Below are 18,998 nucleotides of genomic sequence, written 5' to 3'. Positions count from 1 at the left end.
AACGAAGGGTGCATTTTAATTTTAATGTCATGTTAAGATTTTAGAAAACATTAGAACTTGAGGCTGAACTCTTTCAGGTCTGTCAATTATTGTTAATTCATTGTCCCAATTCATGTTGTAAATTCAAAGAATGTTGGTCTGTAACAAAGTTGTACAATTACTGGCCTGTAACCACTGTAATTCCAACTGTCTTTTTTAGGAAGCTTCATTTGGAGAACATATTTTAATATATTTCACATTTGTTTGCCATGGATATTTGGTATTTGAATCTGAACTGAAACTGCCTCTTCAACGGCTGAAGCACAGAGAATATTTTGTTGTATTCTTGCTGTTCCAGATTTTTGAAATACTTCTCCTGACAGCTTTCACATTAGCCAAGTATTAATTTGTCAAAGGAAAATAATTTTTGAATAACCCGAATGGGATCCCCAGAGGGTTTCATTTTTAGGGCCATTGATTGTTGTTTGTAAGTGACTGAATTGTTTGAGCAGTACAATTCAGACATTTTGTAGATTACATAAAACTTGGTAAGGTCATAAATAGCAAACAGAGTAATGGACTTCAAGGCAAGTGAGAATGTTGAAATAGGCAGACACAATGGTGTAGTTAAGTGTGTGACTCTCTTCATTCTGATACCCAGCTTGGCAAGGAAGGAATGAGAGAGGAAATGCAACTATACTTTCAGCAGCTGACATGGTCGCTCAAGTTTCTTCATTCACAGGTAAAGCATGCCTTTGGACCACCACCCACTTTCCACAACCTGATCCAACTGATTCAATCAGCTCCCCAGTCACGAGCACGAAAAGTGAAGAAGCTGACACCAGTGAAGAGGAGGTCCATATGCTTTCGGTCAGTGGCCTTCCTATGGATATTAAACCACACGAGCTTTACCTTCACTTTCGATCATTTAAGGGATATGAAGGCTCACTGATCAAGCTAACATCAAAACAGCCATTTGGCTTTGTTGCATTTGACAGCAGAGAGGGAGCAGAAACAGCAAATAATGCTGTGTTCACCTACCCTGCTGTGGCAGCTGCCGCACTTTACACTCCGATGCACTGGTATCCTCCATCTGAAGGATCTCCACAAAAATGGAAATCTCATAAGTTTTGTTAAGTATTTAACTGCCTTGATCCAAGAATTCAGATTTCTCCGTGCAGTGGTGTGCAAGGATATACTGGATTTTGTTTTCAGATTGGACTTTATTGAAGGAAATTTTGGATAACTGGCTCATTCCCACTCAACATGGAGGGGGTGGAGTGGTCACTAAGGACTGTGGATTTAAGAACTTCACTGGTGAACACTTTTTCCCCCACACAGGATTTACAGGATTCTCCTATCTACTGCATGGACTAGTAATTTTTGTTGTGCATGTTGTGTGTCAATAACTTGCTTAAGTGCTGACTGTAAGGCTCTTATGAATAAGCTGATCAGCAAGTTTGCAGATGACACAAAGATTGGTGGAGTAGCAGAAAGCATAAGGGACTGTCAGAGAATACAGGAGGATATAGATAGACTGGAGAGTTGGGCGAAAAAGTGGCAGATGGCTTTCAAGCCAGACAAATGTGAGGTGATGCATTCAGGCAAGTCTAATTCTAGAGCGAATTATACTATGAATGGAAGAGCCTTGGGAAAAGTTGATGGGCAGAGAGATCTGGGAGTGCAGGTCCATTGTACCCTGAAGGTTGCTGCACAGGTGAATAGTGGTCAAGAAGGCATATAGTATGCTTGCCTTCATTGGACGGGATATGGAGTATAAGAGCTGGCAAGTCATGTTAAAATTGTACAAGACATTGGTAATGTGGTGCCCAGAACTGTAAATATTCTAAATGCGGCCGATCCAAAAGGATGTGGATGCTTTGGAGAGGGTGCAGAGAAGGTTTGCAAGGATGTTGCCTGGTATGGAAGGTGCTAGCTATGAAAAGAGGTTGAGTAGGTTAGGTTTATTTTCACTAGAAAAAAGGAGATTGAGGGGGGACCTGATTGAGGTTTACAAAATCATGACTGGTATAGAAAAAGGGTGGATAGAGATAAGCTTTTTCCCAGGCTGAAGGATTCAATAACAAGAGGTCATGCTTTCAAGGTGAGAGGTGGAAAATTTAAGGTGGATACACGCGGCAAGTACTCCACACACAGGGTGGTGGGCATTTGGAATGTGTTGCCAGCAGAGGTGGTAGAGGCAGGCACAGTAGATTCATTTAAGATGCTTCTGGACAGATGCATGAGTAGGTGGGGAGCAGAGGGATACAAATGCTTGGGAATTGATGGACAGGTTTAGACAGTACGTTTGGATCGGCTCAGGCTTGGAGGGCCAAAGGGCCTGTTCCTGGGCTGTAAATTTTCTTTGTTCTTGATTCTAAGCTGGTAGTGCCTAAATGATAAAGGAGGGAATGCGATATTCAAGGGTTAATTTGCTCTGCTGACCTGCAGGAAATTGGATGTCCTGAATGTGGGTGGCATGTCTTTGTCTTACAGGTAGAAAGTAAGGAGTTTACATTCTCATCTCTTGCCATTCAGAGCTATTTGCATGGCCATTTCCTAGTCATTCAGAGTGAATTTATATCGTCATCCCTTGTCATTCAGAGCCATGTGCATCATCACCTATTCAGAATCAATTAGAACATTGCAATTAAAATTCTGACTGCACCCTACAGTTACAAAAAAACAATTTGCAACAGATCTGGCCATTAAGGAATGATTTACATTACACTGTTTCTGGAGATGATCAGGTCACTGCATTGTTTTGAGTGTCATGTGACTGAGAGGCAGTAGCTGAGGGTTGTCTTGTGGGCATCCCTGGAGCATCGGAAGCTGAGGGGTGACTTTTGCAGAGATTCCTAAAATCATGAGGGGCATGAATGGGGTAAATACACAATCTTTTCCACAGGGTGAGGACCCCAAAACTAGAGAGAACAGCTTTAGGGTGAGAGGGAAAAGATTTAAAAGGGACCAAAGGGGCATTTTTTTCATGCAGAGGGTGGTGCATATATGGAATAAGCTGCCAGAGGAAGTGGAGGAGGTTGGTACAATCACAGCATTCAAAAGCCATCTGGATGTGTATATGAATATGAAGGGTTTAGAAGAATGTGGGCCAAATGCTGGCAAATGGGACTAGATTAGGTTAGGATATCTGGTCAGCATGGTTGAGTTGGACCGAAGGGTATGTTTCGGTGCTATATGTCTCCATGACTCTTTGGAATTCCCTTTATCAAAAGGCAGTGGATGCTGAATCATAGAAATTGCAGAATCATACAATCCCTACATTGCGGAAAGAGGCCATTTGACCTACTGAGTCCACACCAACCCTCCAAAAGCATCCCACCTCGACCTAGCCTCCCACCATATCCCTGTAACCTTGCATTTATCATGACTAATCTACTTAGCCTGCACATGCCAGGACACAACAGGGCAATTCAGCGGGCCAAACCACCTGACCTGTTCATCTTTGGACTGTAGGAAGAAACCACTTTATCCAGCATAAACCCATGCACACATGGCAAGAACATGCAAACTCCACGCAGTCACCCAAAGCTGGAATTGAACCTGGGTCCCTGACACAGAACTGAGCCACCATGCTGCCCTCAATCTTTGATGCAGAATGTAAAGTTGTGGTTAAAATTAAATCAGCCATGACTGGAGTGTATGCAGAACAGGCTCAGAAGGTTGAATGGCCCACTCTTTATTAGTGTTCAGATGTTTGTAGGGCAAGGTGGAAAAAGAAGGGGGTTGTGTGGCTGGCCATGAATTCTGCTGACCACAAGCCTGGGTTGCTCCAGATATGGCAGACCTGTTGGGTTTCTCCTGCACTTTGTGTTCTTTCTTCAGATTTCCAACATTTGCAGTTTTTCATTTTTATTCAAGGTAAACGTATTGCTGGCCTCTATTTCAAAGGAAATGGAGTATAAAATAGGGAGGTCTTGCTAGAATTATACAAGGGTCTAGTCAAACCATTTCTGGAATACTGTGAACAGTTTGAGGGCACTTTATCGGAGGAAAGATGTACTGGTATTGGAGGCAGTCCAGAGAAGGTTCACTGACTCGATCAGAGGTACATAGGGATTTTCTGATGGGGAAAGGTTGAGTAGATTTGGTGCTGTAGTCACTGGAGTTTGGAATGTAAACAGACCTTATTGAAATAGATGATACTTAAGAGTCATGACAGGGTAGATAATTTCCTTCTGAGGGAGAGTCTACGTCCAGGCAGCAGATTTGCAGAGTAAGTGGGTCGTCCATTGAAGACTGCAATGAGGAGGAATTTATTTTCCTGGAGAATGGTACATTTGTGGAATTCTTTACTGTACAGAGCGATCAAAGCTGAGTTATTAAATATATTCAAGGCAAAAATAAACCTATTTCTAATCATTATGTGAATCAAGTGTTTTGGGGAACAGGCAGGTAAATGAATTAGAGGTGCATCTCTATGACTGTCAGATTAGCCACTTAATGATAGACTAGACTCAGTGGGCCAAATGGCTTACTTCTGCTCCTACATTTTATGATCTTATAATTAAGAAATTTGAGATTCAATCCAGTATAAACTTGTTCTTCACATCAATGAAAATGTTCAGCAGTAATGAAAAATGTTGCAGGATACAAAAAAACCTAATTACACCTCACTGATCAAGGGTTCCTGCGAAGAGACCAATAGTATGAGTGGAATCATTTCTGGAATCCATTTATATTGATGGTAGTATCTCAACACATCTTCTGCAGAAGGATGGATTTGTTGTCAACCTCTTCTGGATTTCCACCATTTGATTGTGCACAAATACAGATTCCAGAAGTTGTTGTTTGAGAGGAGTAGGAGAACATTGGTAGGTATACTATCACAAACCCCTGGCCTAACACGTTATCAGAATGGAAAGCATTCAATTGTTTAGCAGTACCAAGCAGGTTGGAATGTTATTTTTTAAAAACAGAAAAAAGCAGCTTTCAAAATTAACAAAGGGTTCAATAGATGAAATGAGGGAAAATATTTTCAACTTCTGGGTGAGAATGAAACAAAAAGGGATAAGTATCGGAAATGAAAAGTGCAGTGTTTAAAAAGCACAGCCAGTCAGGCAGCATCCGAGGAGCAGAAAAGTTGATGTTTCAAGCATGAGCTCTTCATCAGGAATGAGGGGTTGGGCCAAGAGGGCTGAGAGATAAATGGGAGGTGTCGTCTACGAGTTGGCATCTGGCTTCAGCAGTGTAGAGGTCAGTGAGCCAAACTACCACTGCGCCCACTTTGTCTGCTGGTTTGACGTTTGGTAGTTTTACGCACCAACCTCTACACCGCTGATGTCAGGTGCCAACTTGCAGACACATCCTCCTACTGGTCCCTCAAACACAACTTCACCTCCCATCACCAGACAATCCACAACCTCATCACCTCAGAAGATCTCTGAGCAACAGCCTCCAACCTCAGTCTGGGAACCCTGCACTGCCCGTTTCTACCTCATACCCAAATTCACGAACCCATTGTGTCAGCCTGCTCCTGCCCCACTTAACTTATCTCTGCATACCTTGACACCGTCCTGTTCCCCCTTGGTTCAGGATCCTCCCAAATACATTCGGGACATTACCCACACCCTCCACCTTCTCCATGATTTTTGTTTCCCAGCCCCCAATGCCTCATCTTTGCCACGGACATCTAGTTCCTCTATTCATCCATCCTCCATGACAAAGGCCTCCAAGCCTTCAGTTTCTTCCTCTTCCACCAACCTAACTAGTATTCTTCTACTGACACACTCATTCAATTTGCTGAATTGGTCCTTACCCTCAATTAACTTTTCCTTCGAATCATCCCACTTCCTCCAAACCAAAAGGGTAGCAATACACTGATATCTACTTCAAACCCACCAACTCCCACAGTTACCTGGACTACACCTCCTCCCACCTACCTCCTGTTCCTTATTCGCAATTCCTCTGCCTCTGCCACATATGCTCCCAGGAGGCCCAGTTCCACCTTAGAACATCTCAGGTGGCCTCCCCCTTGAAGAACCACAAGTTCCCCTCCCACGACATCTCCTCCACCTCCTGCACCTCTGCCCCTGAACCCCACTCGTCCAATCACAAGAACAGAAGCCCCCTCCGGTCCTCACCTTCTACACCAAACTCCGGATAAATCGCATCATCCTCCACCATTTCCTCCACCTATCAACAGACCCCACCACCAGGGATATATTTCCCTCCCCCACCCCTATCTGTGATCCAGAGATCATTCCCTCCACAACTCCTTGTTCCGTCCATGACCCCACCAAACCACCCTCCATCCCAGCACCTTCTCCTGCCACCACAAGAAGTGCAAAACCTGTGCCCACACCTTCCCCTTTACCTTCGTCCAAGGCCCCAAAGGATCCTTCCACATCTGACAGAGATTTACCTGTACTTCCACACACGTCATCTATTGTGTCCATTGCTCCCGATATGGTCTCCTCTACATTAGGGAGGCAGGACACCAACTTGTGGAACATTTCAGAGAACATCTCTGGGACATACACACTAAACAGCTTTACGATGGCCAAACACTAACTCCCCCTCCCACTTCACCAAGGACATGCATGTCCTGGGCGTCCTCCACTGGCAAACTCTAGCCACCTGACATGTGGAGGAAGAATGCCTCACCTCCAACCACACAGGTTCAATGTGATTTCACCAGTTTCGTAATCACCCCTCCCCCCCACCTTACCCCAGATGCAACCTGAAAACTTGGCACTGAGCTTTTGAACTGTCTTACCTATCCATCTTCCTTCCCAACCATCTGCACCATCCTCCGCTCTGACTTGTCATCATCACTCCCACCTTAATCTACCCATCACATTCCCAGCTACCTTCCCCCCAGCCCCAGCTCCCCCATGCCCCATTTATCTCAGCCCCCTCGGGCCACTCCGTCATTCCTGATGAAGAGCTCATGCTCAAAACATTGACGCTCTTGCTCCTGGGATGCTGCCTGAGCTGCTTTGCTTTTTCAGCACCACACTTTTCAACTCTGATCTCCAGCATCTGCAGGCCTTACTTTCTCCATAAGAATTAGAAAGCCACTAACTTAGGATTGAAAACAATGCAAGAGGAATTTATTTCTGCAAAATCGGAAACAGGCCAGGATAGATTTATTTGAAAACACATTTTGGACTGAAAGCCAAATGAGATGCATTCTGGGGCAGAAATTATTCAGCCAAGAAAAGCAACTTGCAAACTGTCAGTTAATGGCAAACAACAGCTTACAGAACGGCAGTCCATTTTCAATTATATATCCTTCCTTCAAAATACCTGCAGTCTATAATACTTGGAAGTAATTAAAATATTGCAACTGAACAAAGACATTTTTTGACTCCATTAATTTCATGTGCATACTTATAAAGCCACCTTCAGGACAGTTTACATTACTAATGTACTGTTCAAAGCATTAATTGATACAAATGATGTATTTCACTTCAAACAGAGCACAGGATCAGTAGAAATATTGTAGGATTCCATCAAAATCTAGACTCTCAAACGAATAGTGAGAATCAGATTTGTAGGCCACAAGTCTCTGGTTTAATAACACTGATACAAAAGCATTACTTAAGCAGCTTTAATAATCTGTGTGCTATATAGAGCAAATGCATGCTCCCAACTTAGTTTCTGATTAGCTGATATAGGTGTTTAGTTGTATCCTATCCTAAACTCTACACTCCATAGTTACATACACTACTAGTTTTTAGGAAGGCCAAAAAAAATGATTTTCATGGATTTCAATGTCCAAACATGATTTTTTCTTAAACTGGCCTTTTCAGAATAAGACGACACTGGGACAGTCGAATATTGACTGATAGTTCTAAATATTTAGATCAATTTTTTCAAACCTGACATAGAAAAACTGTTCCATAAGTTAAAATTCATATTTATAAATCAGATATCTTTGCAACCAATTCCAACTGTGTTTCCTTCAACATTTCCTGCATTTCTATTGCAGATGTGTTAACCCTCAAAAGTGATGAGTTGAATCAATCTCCCATTTTCTGAAACTTTTATATTTGCTTGGATTTTGAGACCCCATGTCCAATTTGATTAAGTGAGACATGAGAAGAATACAAGCACGCAACTTTCCAGCAATGGTAACTGGACAACACAAGATGAACTTTCCAAATAATAGCTCCCATGTTGAGTCTCGGGGCACAGAATTCTATAACCTAAATAACACCAATGCACCAACAAGTATTTGCCAAGATCAGATATTAAGCCAAGGGGCTTGAAATTCTGCATGACTGCAAAAAAATGTCAAATATTCAACTGAACTTGGATCATGCTTTTCCTCCTTCTTTTCATTTTTTGCAGATCACAGAAAAAAAACTACTCACACAAAACCTCACCAAAAAAGATAAGATTAAAAAATATAATGAGGTATGATGAAAACACATTTAAACCTTCAGTTAAATAAAAAAATTGTTAATGATAAAGAATTCGCTTACCAGGAAGGTCTTGTAATTTTCCTGACAGCCTTGCACGCTTAGCTCTATGACCAAAATGCTCAGAACTTGAAGTGGAAGCACCCTAAGAGATGGGAAAAAGGTAATAACTCAGTTGCAGCGACAATTATACAAAGGTCTAGCATTTCCAAATTCAGTCCATATTCTACTCCCACAAGTGAGAATAGCATTTTGTACTGTTTTACATTAAACACAAGGCCTCCGTATTTGCAAATTAAAATCTATACTTACATTAGAATTTTTGGCTGAGAGAGTTAGCAGACACTTAAGAATGCTCTGGTGTTATTAAGCTTACTTTTTTTTCTTTGATTAAGAATTTTGCACTATTGGATGGGATAACAGAAAAAGCCAAATATCACTCAACATGGTGAAAGAATGACACCAACATGTCACCACCTCTCACCATGTACATGGCAGGTACTCATTCAACTCAGCCAACGTTGTCTATCCCATACATTGCAGGCAAGGATGCCCTGAGACATTGGTGAAATGGATGAACGGGTGAAACTGCACAATAATCAACAGACAGAAGTGTTCCTTCCCATGTGGAGAACCCTTCAGCGTTCCGGGATATTCGACCTCGGACCTTCAAGTGGCCTACACAATAAACCATGTTCCATCTGAGGCAGTGGAATTTCAGTGTCAAATAAGCTCCCATCTGTAGTTGTCAAGGAACTTTATTAAATCCTAGACACTCAATTTACATATCTGCATGTGTCTCAACAATCCATACGGAATAGGATGTAGTACTGGCAGGTGATCGGAGCAGCCGCTTTTTACATTTCTTGCCCAGCTGCAATCAGGTTTTTTTTTAAAATTTGAAGATTTGTCAAAAGACTAGAGCTCTAATTAGTGTTGAAACTTTGAAAATTCTTCAAACTAGAGTTTGTAGAGACTTTTTGAGGGTCCATTGTAAACGCGTATAGGGTAGAAGCAGGTAGGGAAAGAGTTAAGTTCTAAGTTTTGTGAAACAAGAGGTTCAGCTGAGCATGACTCAGATCAGATAAGAACGTATAGTTAACAATGGGGTGCTGGAGGCCAGGGCAATGGGTTAACAAGGTGGAAAAACATTCATTATGTACAGCCATTTAACAATGTTGAAATCATTCAGTATGTAAGGTCAGTTTAACAAAGTGAAAAGTATTCATTATGTACAGCCAGTTAAGGTTAATAACATTCATTGTTTAACCGCAGGTAGCTTAATCTCTACTATTGATACCCGCTGATTGTAACCGTCACCCAATCAAGATGTTGTCTTATCTGGATATTCCTCCCTGTAATTCAAGCACAATTATTAAACCTGGGTTTATAAAGAGTTTCATGGCTGTTATTAACTAGACTATCATCAATTGTTGTAAAACTTCATCTGATTCAGTAATGCATTTTAGGGAGAGAGATCCTGGTTTGAACTACATTGACTCCAGACCGGCAACGATAAGGCTGACTGCTAATCTCCCTCTGAAATGACCTCCTTTCAGGGTATTTGAGGATGAGTAACAGGTGCTGGCCTTGTAGCTGCACCTACATCCATGAAAGAACAAAAAGCATCTCAAGCTTAACCTGCTAAGTACTTCTCATCCTCCTGTCCTAAAGACTCCCCCCTCATATGAATAGTATTCCCCAATATCTGTATCTTGGCTTTACCATCTTTGTGAATCTTTTGTTTTAACTCTTACCCTTTTTTTCTTAAATCTTTTTTGCAACATGAATATCAGAATCCTTCACCATGTTGGGGCAGCATGGTGGCAGTGGTTAGCACTGCTGCCTCACAGCGTCAGAGACCCGTGTTCAATTCCTGCATCCGGTGACACGGTGTGTGGAGTTTGCACGTTCTCCCAGTGTCTGTGTGGGTTTCCATCAGGTGCTCCGGTTTCCTCCCACAATCCAAAAATGTGCAGGTTAGGTAAATTGGCCATGCTAAGTTGCCCGAAGTGTTAGGGTAGGGGAATGGGTCTGGGTGGGTTACGTTTCGGAGGGTCGGTGTGGACTTGTTGGGCCAAAGGGCCTGTTTCCACACTAAGTAACCTAATCTAATCTAATAAAAATGACTATAATTAATTCAGAAACTGCTGTTTGAGAGAGAAGACCGAGAACTCATGTCTCTGCACACGAACGATTGTTCGCTCTCCCTCCACGGCCCGGAATAAAGATGAAGGTGGTAAAACTACTGTCTTGAGTATTTTGCTTCAACTGAGGGGGAAAACAGGACGACACCATAAAATAACATGTAATGACAGTGTGACAGACAATGTATTCACTCGATGAAGAACATGCAAATCATTAGTATCAGGCTCATTGAACCGTTACGTCATTGTCGATGATCTCAGCAAAAGTGACTGCCCAACAGTCCCAAGAATACATCCTCATTCCTAAACATTTCAAATCCTCACAAATCCAATGGCTGATGGAGAGAGTGCTTCAATTGCCAGACAACAACAACTCAATGCACCAAAATGTAAGCGATGTTTTTCTCTTTGTATTCTTTCCATTAAACCTAACGTTCCAGTGCATTTACAAAAAGAAAGAGATCACCCGCAGCTGAGGTAAGAGTGCTCTGTAATACCAATTGCTACACAAATCTGACAGGATCACTAGTCTAACTTAGAGCTTTTTTGAGCATGTGCCTTAAATTGATATGACTAAGTAATACAAAAATAAAGCCTAATGTTACTTATCCTCTGTAAATGAATAATTGGTCTAATGTGAGATCCTTGGACAGCGCATTACAGTACCTAATTGTTTTGCAAGTTCTATTGGATAGTTCCCTTCTATCACTGTCAAATACCATATTACTGAGGGCCAGGTTCTGAAATAAGTAGCAGATACATACATCTCACTGATACCTATAAATAGATAACGGTTTCCTTAAAAGCATTATGAAAGCACCACACCTGGCACTAAGAATCATACAGTAGCACAATTTAAAGGGGCGAGGAAGGGTTTTTCAAGCAGATAAGTTCATGACCCACTTGCCTAACTGATGGCAGACCAGTATGTCTGCTCTGCAGAGACATCATGAAATGACCTCATTTTTTAATAAATGTTACTTTCTGACAATATTTTGGCTCATCTCCCTAATTCATGCCGTCAGAAGTATATGAAATGTAACAAGAGAAACAACACTCTGATAAGTATCATGCTGATGCCATCTAGATTTGATGCACCTGCTTTTTGCATCTATAATATTTAACAGAATTTTATTGACAAAGTCATTCCAATTGAAATTTAGGGAACAATATTTTCCAATAAGCCACATCAGACTGCACTGAAATATTGCTTCTGTTTTTCTCATTTTTCGAAGTTTCATTTTCAAAAATCATGTAATTGAGAAAGGAAGTTGACCAGATAACATCTGGGGAACAAATGTAGAACTTCACTCTTAACAGCCTGCGATAAGGAGGCTTCAAGGGAGGCAGTGGCATAATGGCAATGTCGCTAAACAGTAATGCCAAACTCAGGGTAATGTTCAGGGGACATGGTTTAACGCCATGACAGATGGTAAAATTTGAATTTCACAAAAATATAGAATAAAAAGCTCATTGATAAGCGATTAAGTAATCACTGTCAATTGTATTTGGTCCACTAATATGCTTCTTTCAAGAATAAAAGCTGCAATTGCTACTTGCCTGGATTCCAGACTCATAAGCCATATGTAGTTAACTCTCAACAATTAAAGAGCCATTAACACCCACTTCGCACGAATGTTTAGAAGTAGATTAAACCTACATAAAGCTCAAGTGCGCTATTTTGGCACCGTGGTAGCATCCCTACTGCTGGGCAAGGAGATGTGCGTTCAAAGCCTACCTGCCCCACAGGTGCATAATAACATCTATGAACAGGCAAATTCAAAAATAATTATATAAAGGATGAAAAGAGTGTGCTATGAATGCCTTAAATAAGTCAACACACTTAGGAGGAACAGAAACGTTAATATATTATAGTTTCTTTATTCATTCATGAGACATGGAGGCAGCTGCCCTGGAGGTGGTGATGAGCTGGCCTCTCTCAACCACTGCAGTTCCACTTCGTGTTGACACTAGTGGTTCAAGGCGGCAATTCAATACCACCTTCTCAACAGCAACTAGGGACGGTAATAAATTCTGGCTCAGTCCACGTCCCATAAATGAATTAAAAATACACTATGTCATTAGAGAGAGTAAATTCCAAGTTTTTGATTCAGCAACACTGAAGAAATGACAATACATTTCCAAGTCCAGAATGGTGAGTGGCTTGGAGGGGGATCTTGCAGCTGGTAGCATTCTACTGCAGCTGCTGCCCTAATCCTTCTAGATGGTAGTGGCTGTGGAAGGTACTATTTAATGAACACTGGTGAATTTCTGCAGTGCATCTTGTGCTGCGACTAGGTGCCAGTGGTGGAGGGAGTGAATGCTCGTTAATGTGGCACTAATGAAGCAGGCTGCTTTGTCCTGGATGGTGTCAAGCGTCTTGAGTGTTGCTGCAGCTGCATTCATTCAGTAAAGTGGGGAGTAGTTCATGACATTCCTGACTTGTGGACAGGAATTCGAGAGCTAGGTAGTGTTACTCACAACAGGAATTCTTCATCTCTCTCTGGCCTGCTTTTGTAGCCACAGTACTGATATGAATTGTCCAGTTCAGCTTCTGATCAATGGTAACCCCAGGGTGTTGATATGGAGGAGTCAACAATGGTTATGCCATCAATTTCAAGGGACAAGGTTTAGATTCTCTCTTGTTGGAAATGGTCATTGCCTGGCACTTTTTGACATGAATGTGCCTTGCTACTTGTCAGTCGAAACCAAGATATTGTCCAGACCTTGCTGTGTTTTAGTATGGCCTGTTGCAGTATCTAAGATGTCACAAATGGTGCTAAACATTTGCAGTCATCAACAACCATCCCACTTTGTAATATCATGAGAAACAAGTCCATGAGCAAGCTGTTCAGCCCCTTGAGCTTGCGCCACCATTCGATTAGATCATGACTGATCCTCACTTTCAGTTTCTGGCATTCTACCCAGAATCCTTTATTCCCTTCCAGATCAAGAATCTTCTCTCAGCTGTAATTATGTACAAGAACTCTAACCCCACAACACCGTAGCAAGGAGTCCCCAAGACTTTCAACTCAGATAATGATCCTCCTCACCGCAATCTTAAATTGGCACTTTATTCTGAGATTATGTCCTCTGGTCCTAGACTCTCCCATAAGGAGAAACATTCTCTTGGCATTTATCTTGTAAAGCCCCTTAAGAATCCTAAATAAGTCTATGAGATTACTTCTCATTCTTCTAAACCCCAATGAGTAGAGCTCAAACTTGTTTAGCCTTCATGCAGAAGACAATCCCTCCATACCAGAGATCATCCTAGTTAACCTTCTCTGAACTGCCTCCAATTAAATTACATATTTCCTTAATTAAGAGGACCATATCTGCTCACAGCGCTCCAGATGTGGATCACTGACCTTACGATCGAGCGAAGGTAATTGAAGCAGTTGAAGATGGCTGGGCCAAGGACACTACTCTGAGAAACCCCTGCAGAAATCTCCTGGTGCTAAGACAACTGACCTCTAACTGCCACAATCATCTTTCTTCATTCCAGGTCTGACTCCAACCAGCAGAAAGATTTCCCTCATTCCCATCAACTCAAATTTTGCGAGGGGTCCTTGAGCCTCACTTGATCAAAATGCAGTCTTGATGTCAAGGGCAGTTACTCAGTTCACACCTCAGCTCTACTCTGGAATTCCCCTCAACATCACATGTGGTGTACTGCAACTCTTCATAGACATCAAAACAGCTGCCTTGACAAACTTACTTAACAATTGCTCTCTTATAAATAAGATCTATAGGAATGGTACACTTCAGGTTAAAAACCAAGATCCTGTGGCAATTTCACTTGTTTCATCTGGAGTTACAAAACAGGCGACACTAAGTTTTAGATGCCTAGGCTAGCTGTTTCAAACAATATTCACATGACTAACTTTCTCCACTTCAAATATGATTTCCATTTGCTATAATATGCACCGTTTTGCCTTTACAAATCAAGCCAACTACAGTTACGGGGGAAATACTGTACATGAACAACAGTTGATGGCTGTTCAGCAACTTGAGCTGGAATGAATTCAGTTGCATGACCAATATTCATTTTAACTGTGCGCCTGATAGTGAAATTTCAAATGCGCTTATAAGGAAGGTTTCTACGATCTCAATGCATTTAGCACACAAAAATCACCCCTAATGACTAACAGCTAGGTTGGTGGATCGTAAATTTGAATAGCCTACCCAAACTCTCAGTCCCAGGTTACATAAATAATAATGCTTTGGTCAGAATCAGAAGGCCTCCAAATGCTCCCTGCCCAATTCTACTTTCTACTGCGAGCGACGGTCCGAGGAAAAACAGCAAAGCAAAACAAAAAAAATAAAAGTAACCTAAAAATAAACACCTGTACAGCATAGAGTTTTTTTCAAAAGACAGTTCTTTAACTCACCTTCAACACTGGAGTACAACAGACATAGAAGACAACAAATCCTGAATTTGTTCCTTCGGGCCTACAAAATACTGACAGCATGAAACTGAAAATAAAACTTCAAATTCAGGAATTCTGTTGTAAATCTTAAAGTGCAAGCTTTAGATCGTCTAACCCCTACCAGTCACTTCTCAACCTCATCACCCTGCCTGGACTGGTTTACACTCATCTGACAAAGAAATCATTTCCTGTAATTCTGTGGGTGGAAAACCTACAAAAAATTAACTCTTTCCCTACTCTTAACGCTTACAGCCTTCAAATCTGAACACGCAGAGTTGAAACAAGGGCATGATATTTACATTGGGACATCTAGCATCTGCTGTTAGTATTCTTCCCAATCAAGATGTGAAACGCAAAGACAGAATTGGTTGACAATGGTACATGTATTACATGTGAGAAACCAGTAACAACTCCTGCTGTCTTAAATGGATCTGGTATACACGTGACTCCAGACACAGCAATATGCCTTGGGGCAATTCAGGACAGCAAAAAATGCTGGCCTCGCCAGTGGCATCGCATGAATTAATTACTTTTAAAAATTACATCATACAGTGAACAGCCTGAAAAGATTTCTCTTTATATGCTCATTCTACTTCCCTCCCTAATTTTCTTTAATCCATCCAACCTTTAGCCAATTTGTTTTTCTGCAGTGAATTTCTACATGACAATTCCCCTTTCCAATCCCTGCACTGCTCTCATTTATGAGAAAAAAGGATCTGAATTATATGCGAATATCATTTTGAGAGTTTGCATTTCAAAACAGTGGCACATCACGTAACCTACTATGTCAGACAGTAACATAACCCAGTGAGATCTTTTGCTATTAATTGCGCGTCTTATGAACCTGCTCCACAGCTACCTGAAGGAGCAGCGCTCCAAACGCTAGTGCTTCCAAACAAACCTGTTGGACTGTAACCCGGTGTTGAGAGATTTTTAACTTTGTCCACCCCAGTCTGATACTGGCACCTCTACATCAAAACCCAAAGTGTTAGAGAATGGACTCCTGAACTGTTAATGGACGGTTAGTGGGGTGGGGGGGAAAAAGAGGGAGGGAGGGAAGGGGAAAAGAGGGGGGGGGGGGCGCGGTGAGGGAGAAAGAAAGGGAGAATGGGTTTGGGGGGCAGACAGTATCAGTCCAAGTTCCAAGGTTGGGGATATTGCGTTTGGGGATATGGATGTGGAAAGTTGTGCACTCAATATTAGTTACCCAGAATTTACACAAGGTTGTTAATAGTTTAACATTTTCTGATAACTGTTTACTTAACTGCAGGGAATCCTCCAAACTTTTCAATTTAAAGGGAAACTTTGGTGTAGACGAATTGCCCATTGTAATCTTCAATTTCCTAGCCAGCTCCCTCAGTATCGATTATGTCTGGGATTCTACAAGATCTCAATACGCATCACACATCTATGCTGCAGAAATGACTAACTGCCATTGCTGTGTTGCACCTGTTTTTTTTCTTAGAAAAAGAAAAGGGAAATTTGAGGGAAAGCAACTACCTCTTTAGAAAAATGTAGTTTGTGCAACATCCATACTGAGTATGTTTGGTAGATCGGTGTGCGACTGAGCTGTGGAAATCTAAGCTCTCCATTTTGGTTGATTGCATTTGAGAGTCAAGAACTGGACAGAATCAATAAAAGTCAAATTTAAGCGTTAGATGGAGAGGGATAACTTCTCTAGATTTGAGTATCCATGACAGTGTGTATACTGAGAAATGGAATGAGAATTTATTTTGTTGCGATTATTACAATCTTTCAAGCTGTCAGTTTTATCAAGATAACTATGTCTTTTTTCATTATCAACTGACAATGAACTTTTGTTTAAAAAACTCTATAGACTAATGCAACTATGTGTCAGTGAACGACCTCTGCATTTACTAAAACTTCAAAAAAGATCCATTGAGCCAGGTTTCAGTCTGGGATCCAGCTAGCACTATCATTTGAGATCATAAGTCACGTCCAGAAGTCATGTCCAGAGTACCAGATCCTATTGGTACCAACAGTCATAATGTCCTGAAACCAATAGTATCAGGATTACTCTCAGTCCCATATGCTGATGGCACAGAAATAGGGAAATGAGTGACTGAATACAAGCTATGAAGCTGTCATAATACGCTGGTTTGTAGAAGATGGGACCTGCAGTAGCTGGACACCTGAACAGTTCCATGCTAAGTACCCACACAAGGAGATTTGTTAGTACTGCTAGGCAAGTTTGAAGTGGATTGATAGGGTGATGGAAACTAGAGGGGAAATTCAGAGCAGGGAAAGGGAGGCAGAACTCAATGAGTGACACAAAGTCAGAAACAGGTTAAAAATTGTACAGGACAGACAATCAGCAGCACTAAGTTATATACACAAATAAGTATTATAACAAATAAAAACAAGACACATGTCAGCAAAACATAGGAAAATCTAGAATTAATGTACACAGATTAGAATAGAATCCTAACAATATGGAAACAGGCCCTTACGCCCAAAAAGTCCACAATGACCCTCCAAAGTGTAACTCACCCAGACCCATGACCCTAAGACTCTACACTTCCCCTAGACTTATGCACCTAACCTACGCATTCATGAACACAATGGGCAATTTAGCCTAATGGCCAGTTCACCTAACCTGCACATCTTTGGATTGTGCTGTGATAGGTTCCTGGGAACCTGGCTCAGTGCTTCTGACCGACAGTTAATCTCAGCACTGAGTTCAAAGTGGGAGGAAACAGGAGCACCTGGAGGAAACCCACGCAGACACACGCAGAATGTGCAAACTCCACACAGACAGACAGTCACCCAAGGTGGGAATCAAAACTGGGTTCCTGGCACTAAGGCAATAGTGCTAACCACTGAGCCAGCATGCTGCTCCATGGATACATTGAAACTACTGTCGACTGTCAGAAATACCTATCTAATTTCTTTTAGGGAAGGAAACCTACTGTTCTTACCTGGTCTGGACTACATGTAATTTCAGATCCAAAACAATATGGTTGATTCTTAACTACTTCAGAAATGGACTATCCAGCCATCAGTTCTACTAATTGCTACAAAGTCTGGAAAAAGAAATGAAACTGGGTGTACCTCCTGGTATCAAACTAGGCACCAGAAACAATGACAAAATCAGCCCAGTCAACCTTACAAAGTCTAACATACAGGGGCTAGTACCAAAATAGGGAAAGCTATCTCACAGACAAGTCAAAGTACAGGCTGACATACTAGTGAATATCTTCCAATCAGTATCCCAGACAACATGATCACCATCAACATTCCTGTACATGGACAGTCTTACCAAAAGGACAGGCCCAGTAGAGGTGGGGAAACAGTGGCATACAGTTGGAAGGGAGTTGCCCTGAGTGACCCCAACATTGACTCTGGACACCATCACCTTTCATGGAATTAGGTCAAACACAAGCTAGGAAACCTCCTGCTAACTGCCACATACTCTCCACTTGCCTGAATGAGCCCAGATCCATCTTCACTGCAGAAGCTCGACATCATCCAGAACAAAGCAGTCCATTTGACTGGCACCACATTCCTCAGCTATTGAATCAAATAATCTTTTTGAGTCACATCTGGAGGAAACACCAAGGTTGGTACTGATACAGCATATGCTCGAAGTAGGAGATTTCAATGGCCACCACCAAGAGTGATTCAACAGCAGAACTACTGATCAAGCTGGTCACATCGTAAAGGATGTTACTGCTACACGGGTTCTACAATCAGTAAAAAGTGATGGCAGGTGTCATCAACAGGACTATCAAACAGCACCTGCTCAGACACTCAGTTTGAGTTACATCAACCCTGACCTCATTACAAGCTTGGTTTAAACAATGGCTCCTTCATGCTACACTCTATTAAATTCCATTGATGTCAAGGGCAGTTACTCTCACTTCACCTTTGGAATTCAGCTCTTAGGGAAGAAAAACTACTGTCCTTACTTGGTCTGCACAACCTGTAACTTCAGACCCATCACAAAAAGTGGTTGACTTTTAACTACCTTCTGAAATGGACTAATCAGCCATTCAGTTCTACCAATTTTTACAAAGTTTGGAAGAATGAAA

The 18,998-nt window shown here is 41.7% G+C and overlaps 1 protein-coding gene across 1 annotated transcript in view; it reads right to left on the bottom strand.

The window, feature by feature from the left end:
• Nucleotides 1-18,998, bottom strand: part of fbxo11b (F-box protein 11b) — a 164,069-nt gene that overhangs the window by 68,268 nt on the left and 76,803 nt on the right. Inside the window, exon 3 of the mRNA XM_072580606.1 lies at nucleotides 8,433-8,514. Within this exon, the coding sequence (XP_072436707.1) occupies nucleotides 8,433-8,514 (82 nt within the window). The remainder of the gene's footprint in view (nucleotides 1-8,432; nucleotides 8,515-18,998) is intronic.

The sequence above is a fragment of the Chiloscyllium punctatum genome, chromosome 11 (assembly GCF_047496795.1).
Source record: "Chiloscyllium punctatum isolate Juve2018m chromosome 11, sChiPun1.3, whole genome shotgun sequence".
Taxonomy (NCBI): Eukaryota; Metazoa; Chordata; class Chondrichthyes; order Orectolobiformes; family Hemiscylliidae; genus Chiloscyllium; species Chiloscyllium punctatum.
This window is presented reverse-complemented; position numbering and strand designations above follow the sequence as displayed.